Consider the following 18209-nt stretch of genomic DNA (forward strand, 5'->3'; position numbering starts at 1 on the left):
GTTGCTCATTGGGAAGCCTTGGAACAAATCTTGTGTTATCTGAAGGGTGCTCCAGGAAGAGGTTTGCTATATGGTAATCATGGGCATTTGAATGTTGAATGTTTTTCAGATGCCGACTGGGCTGGATCTAAGGTTGACAGGAGGTCAACTACTGGATATTGCGTTTTTATTGGAGGAAATTTGGTGTCTTGGAGAAGCAAGAAGCAGAGTGTAGTTTCTCGATCTAGTGCTGAATCCGAATACAGAGCCATGGCACAATCAGTATGTGAGGTAATGTGGATACTTCAATTACTAGATGAGACAGGTTTTAAGACCTCCTTGCCTGCGAAACTGTGGTGTGATAATCAAGCTGCTCTTCATATTGCTTCTAATCCGGTGTTTCATGAGCGGACCAAACATATTGAGATTGATTGTCACTTTATTCATGAAAAGATTCAACAACAGATCATCTCAACAGGACACATGAAAACTGGAGAGCAGTTAGGAGATATTTTCACAAAAGCTCTGAATGGAGCTAGGATTGACTACATTTGTAACAAGTTGGGCATGATTAACATCTATGCTCCAACTTGAAGGGGAGTGCTATGGAAAGTCAATCACTATGTTATGAAAAGTCAATCACTATATTATTTCTCTGTATATTTTGTATTCTGTATTCCTATTTAGGATTTCTTATTTAGGATTTCTTATTTAGGATTTCTTCCTAATTAATAGAACACAATTATAGGAATCAATTGTATATATATACCCATGTACAGATTAATTGAAATCAATGAGAATCATCTCTTTCTACAAGAGTATTAGAGAAAATGTAGGAGTGGTGCCAATTGAAGATAAGTTGAAAAAAGGAAGATTGAGGTAGTTTGGTCATGTAAACCGTACACATACAGAGGCTCCAGTTAGATAAGTAGAGTACATTAGGTTAGAGGATAAAAAGAAAAGAAGGAGTAGACCTAAACTGATTTGAAAGAGAGTAGTACAATATGACTTAGAAGCATTACACATTTCCGAAGATTTAACTCAAAATCGTTTAGAGTGGAGAAAGAGAATTCATATAGCCGACCCCAAATTTTTGGGATAAAAGCATAGTTTGAATTTGAGTTTGAGTTTATAAAACAAACATCCCCTAAGAACTAAGAGGATTAAGGAAAATAACTGCAAAAACAATGTTAACCTTTTTAAGAAAAGAAAGTGGGAAAGTGACACAAAGAAATTTGTCAAATTAACAAAAGCTTTATCATAGTGGATTTTGAAAGAAGCGATTTGGATTCAACTTTTCACTTCAATCAAATTTTAATATAGTGGATTTTACTTTCATCTTTTTTTTATTAATTGAATTAATGCATGGATATTAGACTCAAAAATGGAGACAAACTTGTTTAAGAATTAATTTAAAATACCTACAAAGGTGTAACTCAAATATACTCGACAATTAAGTTGGAATGATTTTTTTTACAGTCCTTCAAAAGTTACATTCTTTATCCAAGCAATTTGAACTATAAGCAACTAAAGCCACAAATTTAAAAATAAATGAAAAAAATTAGATTCATGTTGCCACATAGCAATGTCAAGTCAACCATCAATAGCAAAGAAGAAATCAGTTTAGTCTAGCAAACCAGGCAACATAAGCCACCAATATCTGGATGCCCACTACTAATGGATAACAAGGTGTGATGGATCAACAAGCAAACAAAAATATTATATACAAATGACAACTTCTCAAGGGATACCAGGGAGTCACTAAATTAATTTTCTAATACAGCATCATCACTGTATGTATCATAAAATATATAAAAATGAGAATTCACTTTCATATTATACCAGGTAAATAATCACCCTCAGACAATGTTAAAAGAGTTGACACAATTTACAGAATAAATATCAGAAGGGAAGAATTTCACCCCCATGGATGATCTGCCACACACTATTATATTTGGACAATAAAGTTAGCTATCAGTAGTAATACAACCATGTTGCACAACTGAAGAATTAACACCATAAAACACAGCCAAAATAAAATCAACATGATTTTTAAATTTTTCAAAATGAACCTTTTCCACCAGGGTCAACTCAGGAGAAAGATTTTGCGCCACAACTCGCATGAGAATATCCTTCGAACTGCAAACCAGCAATATCAATAACTGAGACGTGAAATCAGTCAAAAGCAACAATGAATCTCATTTTGTAGGTAGTGCCATAAAATATTTTTAAAAATTATACTTAAGAAAAGCCTGTCAATAAAAGAATAGTACGTAAGTATCCCCTGAATTTTATTCCCTGTCGCAATGATAACTGAATTAACCCGCAATTCACTCATCTTTTTTGCAGCAATGTAGACAGGATCTGACAGTGAAGCAATCGCAACCCTAAAAACATGTAGAGCTACAAAAAATTGGTAACACAAATACAAATATCCACCACATGCAGATAAAACAATTCTACTAAAAAGATAATCCAAAAGGCAATCGAAGATTGAAGTTACTTGATCTGTTCACCAATGATGGTAGACAAAGCAGGTTTGAACATTCGCTCCCTCAGTGTTTCTATGAATGCATATGGAGCTGAAATGGATAATGAAAAACAAATCAATGCAACATCACGAATTAATGTTAGAGAAACAAAGCAATGAAAGAATATGAATCAATTTGTTAAAAATAATGGCTTGCTGTCCTGTAAAAAATAAATTAAATAAGATAGTATAGTTAGTTCCACAAGGAAGCCATTACATTTACTATGCCCCACCTTGCTTGGAGATACTTGTCTTTGCAAGACTAATCTAAAGTACAAACAAGAAGGCTGAGCCAATATAACTAACCTATAACCAATGCAAGATGCCCAGAATAATTCCTAAAATATATTGCTATAAGTAAATCATACATCTTAAGAAAAACAAACAATTGCCTAAGTAATTAGGTAGCCCTTGAATTTCACTGCTGAATATCCTCATTTGAACAGTCAACAGATGATCAAGGCAAAGCAGCCAACAAAAATCCCTAAATAGACTATGAATAAAAAAAACCACTAGTTAAAATAAAATATACTGAACATATTGTTGCCAAATGTAAAACAAATCAGTCAACAATTAGCAGGTAACTGTTTGCAATTTCTTATGCAAAGCAATTTTGTACCATCTATACATATTCCAAGCATCCCATTGATTCCTCAAATACATATTCTTCAAATACCTAGGTAAACTTATATGAGGTTAAATAACAAGTGACTATGCCTCATTCCTTGAGTGTTAATGATAAAAGCAATGAAAGAAACTGAAGTTCCCAAAAAAAAAAAAAAAAAAAAAAAAAAAAGAAATGCAGCCAGTCCCTATCATTTACACTAAACTACTAAAGGCACAACCATACCATAGGCTTTGACGGAGTTTTAAATCAGTTAAAATTGTAGTATGACTATTTCAAGGTGTCATGGCCAAACTGTAACAGTAACATCTGGCCATATTACAATTGTCTTTCTTTGAGAAGCAGCAAAACTATTCAAATTCATAAGTTTTAACACATTTTCAATTGAACATAGAATACTCTCAACCTCTACTATCTACTAAGAAAAAGATAACCTTTTAGTCATATTTGATATGCTAAATTATCAAACACACTAGTCTTCCAACAAAACATTTTTCTTTTTTTTTCTTTACTTTTCTCATAGTAATGATTTGACAATTAAGCTTAAATTATGAATTATAAATTTACACTAAAAGTTTAAGAAACTAATTTTAAATCATTTTTTTATATGAAAGAGTTGAAATATTGAATAGTTACAAGAAAATTGGCAAAACATAAATAGCAAGAATTAGTTATAAATGTTTCCACCATTTATGTATTTCTCTTTACATATATCCAGTTGGAAAAAGGATTTCTTCTTTGTTAGCAATGCCCACAAAAGATTAAATCAAATTGTTATATGTATAATAATCTAAATTTCCAAAACAAGAGAGCCAGCTATAAATTCTGTACAAGTATGGATAAAATACATACTAGCAATTCCATATGTTTTATTTCAGAAGGACAAAGAAATTCAACCTACCAGAAAAATTGCTTCCCCATTGACGTTCCACCCCTTCAACAGCAGCAGCAATGGCACTCCCCTGCTCAGCAGCCTTCTCCATTCTAGATATAGCATCATAAAGACACTTTGTAATATCCAGCAGTGCAATAACTTCACCATTTTCCACAACAGGGAGGTGCCTAAATTTGCCTGTTGACCAACACAGCACAATCTGAGATGCGGCTGAATCAATTTAATTAAAATTGAATGCAAAGGAGCATCCAAATATATGATGTAGGCCAAAGGATCAATTTGACCCCCTAAGTCAAAGCCAAAAGTCAATATAGCTCTTAATTATGCCATAATTTCACCAACAATTAGGTCATAATTTCAATTAACCCTTAAATATTCAATTTCACCAAAAATTAGGCCATGATTGCATCACATGAGCACCCATGAACTAACAACCATCAAACTGAAGTAACAGAGAAAAATGTGGGAGTTGGGAGTTGGGAGCCATAAAAATAAAAAAATTAAAAAAAAAGCTGTTTTATAATTTTTAAACCATTTTAAAAATAAAAAATCTCAAAAAAATAAAGAAAATTAAAAAAAAATCCAGAATCAAAATCTATGAACTGATATTCAAAATCAAAACCCTAAAGTCAAAAGAACTATCCATAATCAAAAACCTGAAATCAAAAGAGCTAACCCAAAAGGTTTTGATTTTGATATTTCAAACTAAAAGAATCATTTTCCTACTCCCTAGAATCAAATTGTGTCCAATTCATATTTTTAAATAACGACCGTTACGTTACATAATGGCTGTTATTTAGAGGTTTTTTGGCTTTCCATTATCGTTACCACCGTTATTTAACGGATTTTTAAATTTATAACTGTAAAGGCCATTAAGGCTGTTATTTAAAGATAATAGCTGTTACGAACCGATACGTAACAGTCATAACGAGTTACTTTTTCAACTAAGAATTCTTGGCTTTTTTCACCTCTTTCATGTGAAATATAGTAGGGGGAACCTTTTTTGGGCAAAAAACTATCTTGGCTCATTCATTTTAACATCTTTTCATTCTCTCTAGGCAATTAAGCCATTTTTTTCTCAATTTTCTTCGCAACCAACTCAAGTGAAATCATTCATTTCTCTACAAATTGTTTAGTTCAAAAGCATGGATCATCAAATAAACAAGGTAGTCTCGAAGCAAAGGATTTTGGAGGGTGTGTTATTTTTTTTTTTCTAATTTTTAGCTATTTTTGAATCATATTTAGATAAATACATAGACAATTAGAAAATAATATCAAAGCAACTTTTAAACTTGAATAATATTTGCTAAGTGTAAAATTTAGGCTTTGGCAAGATAACATTTAAGAAAAATAAATAATTATAAAATTAACTCTTGAAATTGATTTTCTAAATTAAATAGTAAGTTTAAAACCTAATTACGTAGTAAATTAAGTAACCTAATTACATTACAAGTAAGTTTACAACGTAAGTTAATGATCAAAGCTCCTAATCCCATCTCAGTCCTAGGATCAAAGTCAAGAGAATCAACAATCTCCTAGGCACTCATTTTGGTTGTAATAAGGTTAGTTATTTACTATTTTCTTAGTTATTTTAGTTTTAAATTAATTAATACTAATGATGTATAAAAATGGTGAATTTAATGTTTTTATTTGATATATTTGTGCTTATTATTTAGTTGTAAATCTTAGTTTTAATTATATTTTTAAATATATATTCATTTCATAAACTTTGCAAATTTTTCAAAAAATTTGCGTAGCAACAAGCCGTTACTGTTACGTTACAAGCCCGTTTTTGTTGCTCACGACCATGATCACGAACAAGGCCGCAACCGCGATTTAAAACCATGGTCCAATTCAGTCCAACCTATATCTATCTGCACTTCTCTTCTCCCTTGCTAACCTTGCACACCTTAGATCAATGAAATATATGCTAACTTGGTCAGATAGAATCACTTACAGTCCCAAAAGAAAGCAATAAATAAAAACTTTAAGAAGAAACCAACATCCAAGCACCTGATTTCCATGAACAAGGAAGAAATCAAAAGGCACACATTATTTCCATCCTCAAAATTCCCATAGAAGCAGGAAGGATGGGTTCCTAGGATATGATTTCATTATGAAGGACCCAATTGACTATAAAAAAATGCATAAAGTAATGCTCACCACACAAAAAATTGAGACGCGTATAATAGACATCTATGCATTTCTTTTTTGAGAAAATAACAAAGCACTTGTCATGCCTTTTTCCACCAAGCAATAAATATATGCTTCTAAATCCCTGAACCTTTGTTGCACCAAATTTCATGGATACATTTCCAAATGGCCAGGTGGTCAAAGCTACAAAATGGTAAATGGTAACACATAATATCATAAAATATCCCCTCAAAATAATCACATTCGTAAATTTTTCAGAATTGCATATTAATACAGGTTTGATCCTTATCAATTTTGTTTATAAGGAGATCTTATATTCTAGGATATAAGGGAAAAAGGTCTGGAAAATGCTTAATGAATCATGATCTTAAAAATAAATCCAATTTCAATAGCTCTTAATAATCTTTCATGCATTTCCCCTGCAAATATCAATATGCAAATTAGACCTCTTATTTTTCCTCCATCCATTAGACATTTATAGATATACACTTCTAATGCAGGATTAGTGACTGCATGTGCAGCCCACAGCACCCAGTTGGACTTCTATTACTTTGCCCTTGATAGCCTGACTTCCGACTTGTCTTTCTTCCTATTTTCTTTTAGGACTTTGCTTTTTTTTTCGCCGCAATCCTGATATCTAAATTATACTTTTTCTTTTCTACTTTGTCCATTATCAAACTATACAATTAAAACAGTTCCCTACCCAAACATCAGTGGGAATAGAATTATGGACATACATACACACATACCTGCAATTTCAGTAAATATCTCCAAATCGAATACACAACCTAATTAGCAACCCATAATCAATAACATAAGAGATTTCCCATGCATTAGAAGAAAAGCTAACCCTGGACCATCTTCTGAAGAGCTTCAATGGCTAATGAATCCGAGGTGACAAAAATAGGGTTCCTTGTCATAATCTTTGATACTATTGTCTGCTCTGGTCTCAAACCCTCCGCTATTACTCTAGCAGCAATGTCCTAACCGCATCATAGCCCAAAAGGGTAAAATACAATGATCGAAGCAAAGCAACCAAAAAAAGGGAAAAAAAAAAAAACCTAAAAACCTTGTCAGTAACAATCCCAGAAAGCAAAGCATTGGCATCAGTTAATAAAACAGCATCCACACGTCGAGCTGCCATCCTCCTACATGCCTCAGATACAGTGGTGCCCTCGGGAATGGTGAGAGCCTTAGACAACCTCAATTTCTTCACTGTCCGCTCTCCGCCAACAGACCTCCAAAATTTTGAACAAGAAAATCAAGCGAAATTTGGCAAAAAGCTTCAATATTTGTTTTACAAGAAAACAGAGGTTTTTTTTTCACCTTTTGATCAATTATAATAATTTAACTCCCAGGTCCCAACCCAAATGTGTCTCGGCAATCAAAAACAGTTTCTAAATACAATTTTCATACATAATAGATAGTGATATCAATAACAAAAGACAAAAATTCATTGAAAAATAAAAGACGATAAATAGAAATAGGAAGCCATACGATTGGGCAGGAGGAGAGGATGAATTGGCAACTGTTCCATGGGCGGCGACATTCTCCGACGATGAGGACTTCCTGGACGTCGATGGACCTCGTTTCTGAGTCAAACTGTTCCTCTTGAGACCTGGAGGAGGAGCCATTTGGGTGCTCATCCTTGAATATTCTGCGGACTCGGGTCAAATAAAATTAAAGGAGAAAAAGAGAGAGGTTGAGCCTCTCTCCTTTCCTTTGGCTCAGGTTGAGGAGACCGCAAAAATGAAAAAATCTTTCCCACCTGTGCTCAGACTTCAAAATCAAAATCTTCTTGATTCATTCAAATTTTCAATTACCGTCTCCACCTCCAATTTTAGAGCGACAGTGTAGCGCGTGCTTTCCAATCTCCACATATAAATTTATACAATTTATTACAAATTTAAACTCAACCTTAAAAAATTTCTTAAAAAAAAAACCTTAAATTCAACTATTAAAAACTTAACCAATGTTTTAAAACTGGATTTTATAAGAATTTAATTTAATTATTTTTTTTATTTATTAAATTAATTTTTTAGTAACGAAATAAAATTTATATAGTTAATTTTAAATTTTTTAAATAAAAATTTAATTAAATTAAGTATTTAATTAATTTAAAGTTTAATTCTTTTAACTTAATATTTTTATGCAAAATTAATTTTATTTAATTAAGCGTATCATACATTTCCTCATGCGTGTGAATGGAATTGGGGGCGCGTCAGACATGGTAACATCTCAATTGTAAATGTATTTATGATACTTTTAACTTGTAATCATAATGACTGACAGAAAATAAATAACCAAATTTTTCTTTAATTTTCTTGACATCACTGACATGCGTTTCATCGATATCTGTACTTATATCTACTTTGTAAAACTTAAGAAAATTGAGATTGGTTATTAGAAAATTAAAAGAATGCTTATGCATTAAAATATAAAATTATACTTCAAAATGAAAATTGATCATCACAAAAAATGTAAATAGTAGCTTTAAAAAGTAAATTTAATGTTTGACTGAAAAGTAGATTGATTATTGGAGAAATTATAAATCTTAGCAAAATACCATAAATTTAATTTCTAAATCGAATCTCTAATAGGATTTGGGTTGATATAAAACTCTTGTAATTTGTGGTAAGCCTCAACATCTCAAACTCATAATCAAATCTAAATTCAAAGCCCAAATATAAAATTAAAAAATTATAAAATAAATTGCAGAGTATAACTCAATCCTAATAACCAATATTCATAATTCATTTAATACCATTAATTTTATTAATTAATATAATATATTATTAATACCACAAAAGAGTTCTAAGAATATAATAAAATAAAATAAAAATAAATAAATACAAAATTAAATAAACAAAATAAAATAACTGAACAATACTATAACCTGCGGAGATAAAAATAAGTAGAATTTAAAAGAAAAATGCTCCTCTTATAATTTGAATAAAAATATTAAATAGGAATGAATGTTTGACTTAGAGAATTTAAATATTTATTATAGATATAATTTATATAACTATCTATTTCTAATACAGTCCTATAAACGAGAATGTACCAAACAAACAAATCACTTAATTCTTGCTGAGATGATAAATTAGAGCCACACACACACCTAATATATATTGGGAGCCTACCATATACCCTGACTCTCTAAAATCAAATAGTTTCTCTTATTCCATATTGTGGGAGTCAATAATAATATAATGCACATACCTATCCCCCAAGTGGTGAGAGTTAGCGATAAGATAATGCATGTACCTACCTCGACCATCTATATTCATATCCACAAAAGTTAGTGAATTTCTCATGCTATACCTACTCCAGGATTTCTACATCCATAATACACATATATAAGCTCCAATTTATCCTCAAGGCAGCACAACACAGAAAATTATAATGCAACAATTAAGGGATGCCTCTAATATAATAATTATTTATTTATACATATAAGTGAATACATGAATGTACTAAGATAATATAAATAATATTGAAATTATAAAGATAATCAATATCCAACTCATAGACTATTCAACCCGACAGTAACTGGTTCGGTTGGAAGGAAAAAGATGGCTAGTTCTAATTATCTATGCAAACATGCTAACCTCTATCAATTAACTTGCTTGAATTTTTAATTAATATAAAGTACATAAGCAAAAATAAATCCTAAGGTCTTACTAAAATTTCAACAGAATTTCTTTTATAATGAGACATAATCCCCTGTAAGAAAACTCAACAACAGCAACACACAGCGCATTAGGCTCACAACAATAATTATAATGTCCATTTAGGCCTACAAGAAATTTAATCTAAGTCTAAATCTCCAATCTCCAACTCAGGTCCTTAACTCCTTTATAGTTCAAAACTTATTTTCAACACTTTAAAAGTTGTGAAAATATTCTTGAAAGTCCTTTACTTCGTCCTTCTATTAATTATATTCATTTTACTTAATTTCACTAAGTCATTAGTATTTACAGATTAATCAGGTAGCTTAAATCTAGGTAAAAACTATATAAGTTAAGTTTATGTTTACCTTTGCTAAATCTACTACCTAGAATATGTCTAGAATGTATGAAAATGCTAGGATTGACTGTAAATGTGACCATCTTCTGTGATAGCCCATTGGGCATTCGGACTGGGCTGAAAACTTGGTTCCATGTGCCTATGAGCCATCGTCGATCAAATTGCACCTAAATAATGCCCACAAAGTGTCAATATTATCATATAATTATATTTAATTTACAAGAATCAAAAAGACTAAAAATCTCACCAATCGATTTAGGTCGTCGAATAATTGCCTTTTTCAAACGATGTCCGATCAGTATGGGGCTAATTCCATCTCGAAGGTTGCGACACACTAAGTTCAACGTAATCTCAGATTGCCTATCCAATGGCTGGATTGGCCAAAACTGGCTCAAAAAGCCATTGCCTTCTCTCTCCTCCATCTTGTTGAAAACTCTATGAAATCTGACGAGATTGGTCCCATCTGAAAGTTGGGAATGTGAGGAGTTGAATACCACTAGTCTCGCTGAATTTTGCCATCAAACTACGCTGGAATCAAGCTTGGAAGCTTCGAACGCCTTTTCTCTCTCCCACTCTCCTTGTTACAGCAAACTACCATTCACTGTCGAATGAGTGTCACTGGTTGTTGCTAGAGGGGTGGACGATTTCCTGGAATTTATTTTTTTCTCTTTTAATTCATTTTAAATCCTTGAACTCTTAAGGCTCTTTCAATTTAGTCCCTCTCTTTATTCAATTAAGTCCAAAACACTATAATTAATTTAAATCATGTTTTTAAACAATATATAATAATAAGAATATAATTAACCCCAAATTAATTTAATTAGTTAAGTTTAATAATTTTACCCATTAAAATTTTGTAGAATCATTTAATTTAATTTAATAGTAACACATGTTAGTAGTATGCCCTAGAGCATATCATTTAGTATGTATCTTGTACATATTTTTATTAATAAAAGGCATTTTCACTTTTCCGTTTACATAATATATTTATGTGTAATAGAAAAGGTCCATTGATATTTTGTTAGAAATATTATTCTTAAGTTGTTAAGAATATGAGTGACAATATTTCTAGCACAAAGTATCATAAATAGGTTCACAATCGGGGATACTTCATAATAAGGACATGACTTATCCAGAAAGATTGTATTCATGTTTGTTCCGAAGTTATTTATATGAGATATAAATAAGATGGAATGGTGAGTCTCATGCCATATAACAAACTTGATAGGCACTTATAAATGATAAGTAGGCCGAACCAGTGACACTTATGACAAGCACATGGAGTTTACTCTTGTCAATGTTTTGTCATAAATCATATCGAGTGCATATAATCTTTAGACACGAGATAGCACGATTATCTTGTATATAGGTAGTTTGAGTTTGATACTGCTTTCATACTTGTACTATGTATGGGTATATGGGCATGTGTTGGCTCCTGCTAGTTATATATGGAGGTAGGTGTTGATCAAGAAGGAATCTGTTCCTCTAAGTAAATAGAGTTAAAATCCTATGTTCATTTAATTGTTCTTGATGTTTCAAGTTCTGGCAGACAGATAGATTTATTCGTAAAAGAGTTTCGATGAGAAAAATCTTTTAATCAAGCTGGAATTAAAAGAGAACATAATATTCATAGCAAATGGAGTTTGACATAAACCATGACTCGGCTTGAGTTGGGATTTTGTAACAGAGAGATTCTAGTGCATAGTAACATATGATTATAGGTTCATTTAAGGTAAACCTTATTACTAATTGGGTGGTCATGGCATGCTATGCTAGGTGTTAACCATGGTCTATGAGGTTCATAAAATGATTTAGAGAAATCATTTATGGTAAGAAAGAGTTACGATGATATTAAGAGTTGATATCATGTCTCATTGCCAATTAGTGATGAGCCTAGTAAGTCACACACATACACAAGTTATCACCTATTTAAATATGATTTAATTAATTAATTAAAGAGTTTAATTGATTAATTAAATAGATTTGGTTTGCAATTAAATTGCAAAGTCCCTAGCATGACTTGAAACCAAATCTAGATTATTGGATGTGTAGTATAAATTAAATTTATATTTAAAGTGTTTAAATATGAATTTAATTGATGAGAAATTAATTAATAGAGATTAATTAATTAATTTATATTTGATATAAATTAATTAGAAGAAGAAAAATAATTATTTTGGGTTAAGAACTCAAAATTAAGACACAGGGGCATTTTGGTCATTTTGCAGTGTGACACGTGGCATCATGAGATGGTGACACATGGCATAACACATAAGCTTGCCAAATGTTTTTTAATCATGTAAGATGATTAAAATCAAGATTAAATATAGGTTTGACACTTGGCACAATGTGATTGGGTCACTTAAACCTAGAGCTAAATCTTGCATGGTGCATGTGACTCTAGGTGAAAATTTTTGAATTCAATGGTATAATCTTGTGTTTTTCACGCTTCCGTTCCTTCAATTGGTATCAGAGCCACTATTTGCCATTTAGATTGTTTATTATATGATTTAATTGTGTGATTTGATCATGAGATGATTGATCCATTGCTGGTTGGATCAAGAGGTGTGGCGGCACACATGGTGAAGCCACCATTGGTGGCGGCAACAATGGTTCCATGGGTGATTCAAGGTTTGGCTTTTAATTCTGCAATTGTTGTATGATCTAAGGCCTATTCTTTGACTAATTAAAGTATTTAATTAGTTGTTTTAATCACACAATTAAATTATGATTCAAATCAGAATTTTAAAAAATGTTTGAATGTGATTCAAATCTGAATTTTAAAAGTTGTTTGAATGTGATTCAAATCTGAATTTTTAAAGTTGTTTGAATCATATTTAAATCTGATTTTTTAAAATTGATTCAATAAAATTCAGATATGATTTTTTAAAAAATATTTGAATGTGATTCAAATCTGATTTTTAAAAAAATATTTGAATGTGATTCAAATCTGAATTTTAAAAGTTGTTTGAATGTGATTCAAATCTGAATTTTTAAAGTTGTTTGAATCATATTTAAATCTGATTTTTTAAAATTGATTCAATAAAATTCAGATCTGATTTTTTAAAAAATATTTGAATGTGATTCAAATCTGATTTTTTAAAAAATGTTTGAATGAGATTCAAATCTGAATTTTTGAAGTTGTTTGAATGTGATTCAAATCTGAATTTTTAAATTTGTTTGAATGAGATTCAAATCTGAATTTTTAAATTTATTTGAATCATATTCAAATCTGGATTTTTAAGTTGAATATGAGATATTCAATTTAATTTAAGTATGTATGTTTTATTTAATTGTTAAATAGTGATATGCATGATGGATGATCATGGACTATAAAAGACCAATATGATTGGATTTATTTCTTTTATGTTTCTTTGGGATTGTAAATTAATTAATTTATTTTAATTTATTTTGGGCATGTATTATTAAGTTTGTAATATTTTTGGGTTGTAATTTCATTTATTTAAGTTCTTGTAAATTCGCCTTGGTATGCCAAGGATTACTATGTAATATTGGATTGCAAGAAGTTCAAGGAGGTCAAGAGCATTGGTGGGACCAGTGGGAGGAATTCAAGATCAAGTGTTGATTATGTACTCCTTCAGCAACTCTTGTAAAATGAATGAATGAAATGCACCTAGGAATGCCCTGATTCAATTCTTGGTGGCTCAGAATTGAATCCCTTAGAAAGTCCATGATCATACCATATTTACTGCTTATCCATGAATGCATGAGATGTATGGGAATGTATGCAATTATATGATATATGCATGCTAAATGGATAATGTGCAAAGTGAGACCTTAATAGTAATTAGAATGACCATAAAATCTTCCAAACAAATGATTAAGTTGGAATGCTATAATTAAAGTAATTATAACATAGGCCCTCCATTGGGGCAATTATTTTAAGAAATTTTAAATAGTTGCATAAGATGCAATTAATTTAAGAGATTTTCTTAAGAATAATTGTTAAGCATGAGATGTTGTAAATATGTAAATGGTTTGGTGGCCAATATTGGATGTACCTGAGGACATTAAAATTATTTACATAATTACTGGCTCAATAGGATCAACTTAACTAATGCAAGATAAGTCAATAATGGATGTACACAGATTTTGAGCATTAGGGGCTAGGTAAAGGATTGAACCTCACCTGAGATGTGATGGGCAAGGAGTTGCTCACTTATAGTTTATTGTAATTCCAATAATGGATGTACCTGAGGATGATCAATAGAATTATAAGAATTCAATCACCCACTAGAAATCCATCCAACTAGGATTTCAGTTTTCTACTTTGGAAGTGTAGGATTCGCTAAGTTAGTGGGAGGACCAATTTGATTAAAAGACCATAATCATTTTGGTTAATTACATGATACATTTACTAATTAATCTGGTTATTTTCTGCGATTAATTTTACGATAAAAATGAGCACAAAACAACCACCACCATCCAATATCCTTGCAAGCATACTTGATCACAATAGGTTGACAGGACCAAATCATGCGATTGGCTAAGAAATTTGAAACTTGTCTGAACCTTGAACATATAGGATATGTTCTAGATTCAAATGTTCTGGTCCCTTACCTCCAGAGGCCACACAAGAGGAACATGAAACTTTGGACAAGTGGAAGGAGCATGATATGAGAGCTAAGTGTTACATGCTTGCTTCCATGAGTAATGAGTTCTGAAGCAACATGAGAACATGCAGTGCGAGTGAGATCCTCCTTCACCTACAAGAGTTGTATGGTGAGCACACAGGGGAATGCTAGGTATGAGATATCTAGACAGTTATTCCGTATGAGGATGTCGAGGGACGAGAATGTTGGGGATCATGTCCACAAGATGATTCGGTGATTGAGCGGTTGGAACATCTTGACTTCAACATGGATTTCCAACTACAAACGGATTTGATCCTTGATCCCTTCACGAGTCTTTTGGGAATTTTGTGACAAATTTCCATATGACTAAACAGAATGCACCTTAGTTGAATTACTTAACATCTGGTTATTGCCCAAAAGAATATGCTGGTAATAAAGGAAAAGAGGTAGCTTTGGTTGCATCTTCTTTTTTGGAAAGTCTAACAAGAAGAAGGGCAATAAGAAAAAGAAACCTCGATTCTGGTCCTTCCAAGAAAATAGCTAAGCAGAAAGGAAGACTAAAGGCGATGGAGGCAAAGAAAGTGTTTCCATTGCCAACAGAGTGTTTCCATTGCGAAGAAAGTGTTTCCATCGGCGAGTATAGCAATCTAAAAGAATGCAATGCCATGGTGAAAACCAACTCAAGTTCAAAATATATTTGGCACTTAAGGTTATGTCATGTTGCAGAAGATAGGATTGCAAAATTGGAGAAAATGGGGATTCTATCCTCATTGGGCTCTGAGCCTACTCCAACTTGTGAATCTTGCCTTCAAGGCAAAATGACTAGATCACCCTTTGTTGGACAAGGGCTAAGAGCTGAAAATATTTTGGAGCTAATACATAATGATGTATGTGGTCCATTTAAAGAAATGGCTAGAGGGGGCTTTCATTATTTTATTACCTTTACTGATGATAAATCAAGTTTTGGGTACTTGTATTTGATGAAATACAAACATGAATCTTTTGAAAAGTTCAAAGAATTTAAATCTAAAGTAGAAAATCAAACAGGAAAGAATATTAAAGCTCTTCGATCAGATCGTGGAGGTGAATATTTGAGTACTGAATTTGATGAATACTTGAGAGAGCATAGCATTGTTTCTCAGCTGACTCCTCCAGGAACGCCACAGCTGAATGGTATATCTGAAAGGAGAAATCGTACCCTATTGGATATGGTACGTAGTATGATGAGCTATACTGATATGCCAATCTCCTTTTGGGGATTTGCATTAGAATCAGCTTTGTATATTCTGAATAGGATTCCATCAAAATCAGTTTCTTCCACACCTTATGAGATTTGGCATGGAAGAAAACCAAGTCTTAAGCATGTTAAGATTTGGGGTTGTCCAGCTTATATCAAAAAGCTGAACACTGATAAATTGGAGACCAGATTAGAAAAAGGTCGATTTGTTGGATATCCAAAAGATAGTTTTGGATATTATTTTTATTTGCCTACTTCACAAAAGGTTGTGATAAGTAGAGATACCACATTTCTTGAACAACAGTTTGTTTAAGAAGGAGGCAAAGGAAGGCAAATAGAGTTAGAATTGGAGAATTCTGACCAACTAACAGATCAGATGGATATAGATCCATCTAGTCAACCTATACCCATTGATGAAACATCTACAGCTGTTCCTCGTAGAACAACCAGGGTATCTCACCCACTAGTGAGATATGGTTTTCTTCATGAAGAAGAACAAGAGTTGTCTACTCATGAAGAAGTAGATCATGGAGATGATCCACTTACCTATGAAGAAGCTATATCAGATATAGACTCTTCAAAATGGATTGATGCTATGAAATCCGAGATTGATTCCATGTATAAGAATCAAGTTTGGGATCTTGTTGACCCACCCGAAGGTATTGTACCTATAGGGAACAAATGGGTTTTCAAGAAGAAAATTGGTTCTGATGGAAAGGTAGAGACCTATAAGGCAAGGCTAGTAGCGAAAGGGTTTCGCCAAAGGCAAGGAATAGACTATGAGGAGACTTTCTACTTTGTTGCCATGCTTAAATCAATTAGGATTTTATTAGCAATAGCTGCATACTATGATTATGAGATTTGGCAGATGGATGTCAAAACAGCCTTTCTCAATGGATACATTGAAGAAAACATTTTCATGGAACAACCTAAGGGATTTGAATCCCAAGATGGTTCCAAGGTATGCAAGTTAAAGCGATCCATTTATGGGTTGAAATAAGCTTCGAGGAGTTGGAACATCCGTTTTGATGAAGCCATTAAATCTTTTGGTTTTATCAAAAATGAGGATGAGCCATGTGTATATAAGAAGGTTAGTGACAGTGCTATCACTTTCCTTGTCTTATATGTGGATGACATACTGTTGATGGGTAATGATACAGGTATGTTGACGACTATAAAGGTATGGTTGTCAAATACATTCTCCATGAAAGACTTAGGGGAGGCAATCTATATTCTTGGGATTCGCATCTATAGAGATAGAGCGAAAAGAATAATTGGTTTATCCCAAAGTCTATACTTGGAAAAGGTGTTAAAGAGGTTTAACATGCTTGATTCCAAAAGAGGATTGTTACCAGTGAGACATGGTATCCACCTTTCTAAAGAGATGTCTCCAAAGACACCTAAAGAAAGAATTAAGATGGCCAGGATTCCATATGCTTCGGCTATTGGAAGTTTAATATATGCAATGTTGTGTACTAGGCCGGATATCGCATATACTGTTAGTTTGACTAGCAGGTATCAATCCAATCCAGGTTTGGAACATCGATAGTCACAAGAATATCATTAAGTACTTGAGAAGAACTAAGGATTTATTCTTGATTTATGGAGGTGGAGACTTGCAATTGGATGGTTATACTGATTCTGATTTCCAATCAGATATCGATGATAGAAAGTCTACCTCTGGATACGTGTTCATTTGTAATGGAGGTGCAGTCAGTTGAAAGAGTTCCAAACAGAGCACATTGCAGATTCCACTCATCGAGGTCGAGTATATTCTCGCATCGATGTCGCAAAAGAAGTCGCTTGGATAAAGAAGTTCGTGAGAACTTACAGGTAGTTCCTTCCATTGAGTTAGCGGTTCTACTACATCGTGACAATAATGGAGCGATCATACGAGCTAAGGAACTAAGGTCTCACCCAAAATCCAAACACATAGAAAGGCACTACCACATTATCAGACATATAGTTGGGCAAAGGCGATATAGCCATGCAGAAAATAACATCAGCTGAAAAAAATTCAGCTGATCCATGCACTAAGCCTTTGTCACAAGCTCGCTTAGACTGACATCTTGAGAAGATGGGTCTAAGGTATTGTAATGAATGGCTCTAGTGCTAGTGGGAGATTGTTAGTAGTATGCCCTAGAGCATATCATTTAGTATGTATC

The 18209-nt window shown here is 32.5% G+C and overlaps 1 protein-coding gene across 5 annotated transcripts in view; it reads right to left on the reverse strand.

The window, feature by feature from the left end:
- Nucleotides 1-8029, reverse strand: part of LOC110662130 (CBS domain-containing protein CBSCBSPB3) — a 53326-nt gene extending 45297 nt beyond the window's left edge. The window contains exons 1-7 of one of the 5 annotated variants that reach the window (XR_002496260.2): nt 7681-8013; nt 7253-7421; nt 7034-7166; nt 4036-4206; nt 2483-2561; nt 2253-2366; nt 2052-2118 (exon numbers count right to left, since the gene is read on the reverse strand). Coding sequence is in view for 4 of the 5 variants with exons in the window: in XM_021821012.2 (XP_021676704.2) it covers nt 2052-2118; nt 2253-2366; nt 2483-2561; nt 4036-4206; nt 7034-7166; nt 7253-7421; nt 7681-7829 (882 nt within the window). In the remaining variant the exon portion in view is untranslated. Of the gene's footprint in view, nt 1-2051; nt 2119-2252; nt 2367-2482; nt 2562-4035; nt 4207-6192; nt 6350-7033; nt 7167-7252; nt 7422-7680 lie in introns of those variants that run through there. The other 4 variants (XM_021821012.2, XM_021821014.2, XM_058150072.1 and 1 more) reach the window with 4 other exon arrangements.
- Between the last annotated feature and the right edge of the window lie 10180 nt (nt 8030-18209).

This window comes from Hevea brasiliensis, chromosome 7 (assembly GCF_030052815.1).
Source record: "Hevea brasiliensis isolate MT/VB/25A 57/8 chromosome 7, ASM3005281v1, whole genome shotgun sequence".
In the NCBI taxonomy this organism is placed as follows: Eukaryota; Viridiplantae; Streptophyta; class Magnoliopsida; order Malpighiales; family Euphorbiaceae; genus Hevea; species Hevea brasiliensis.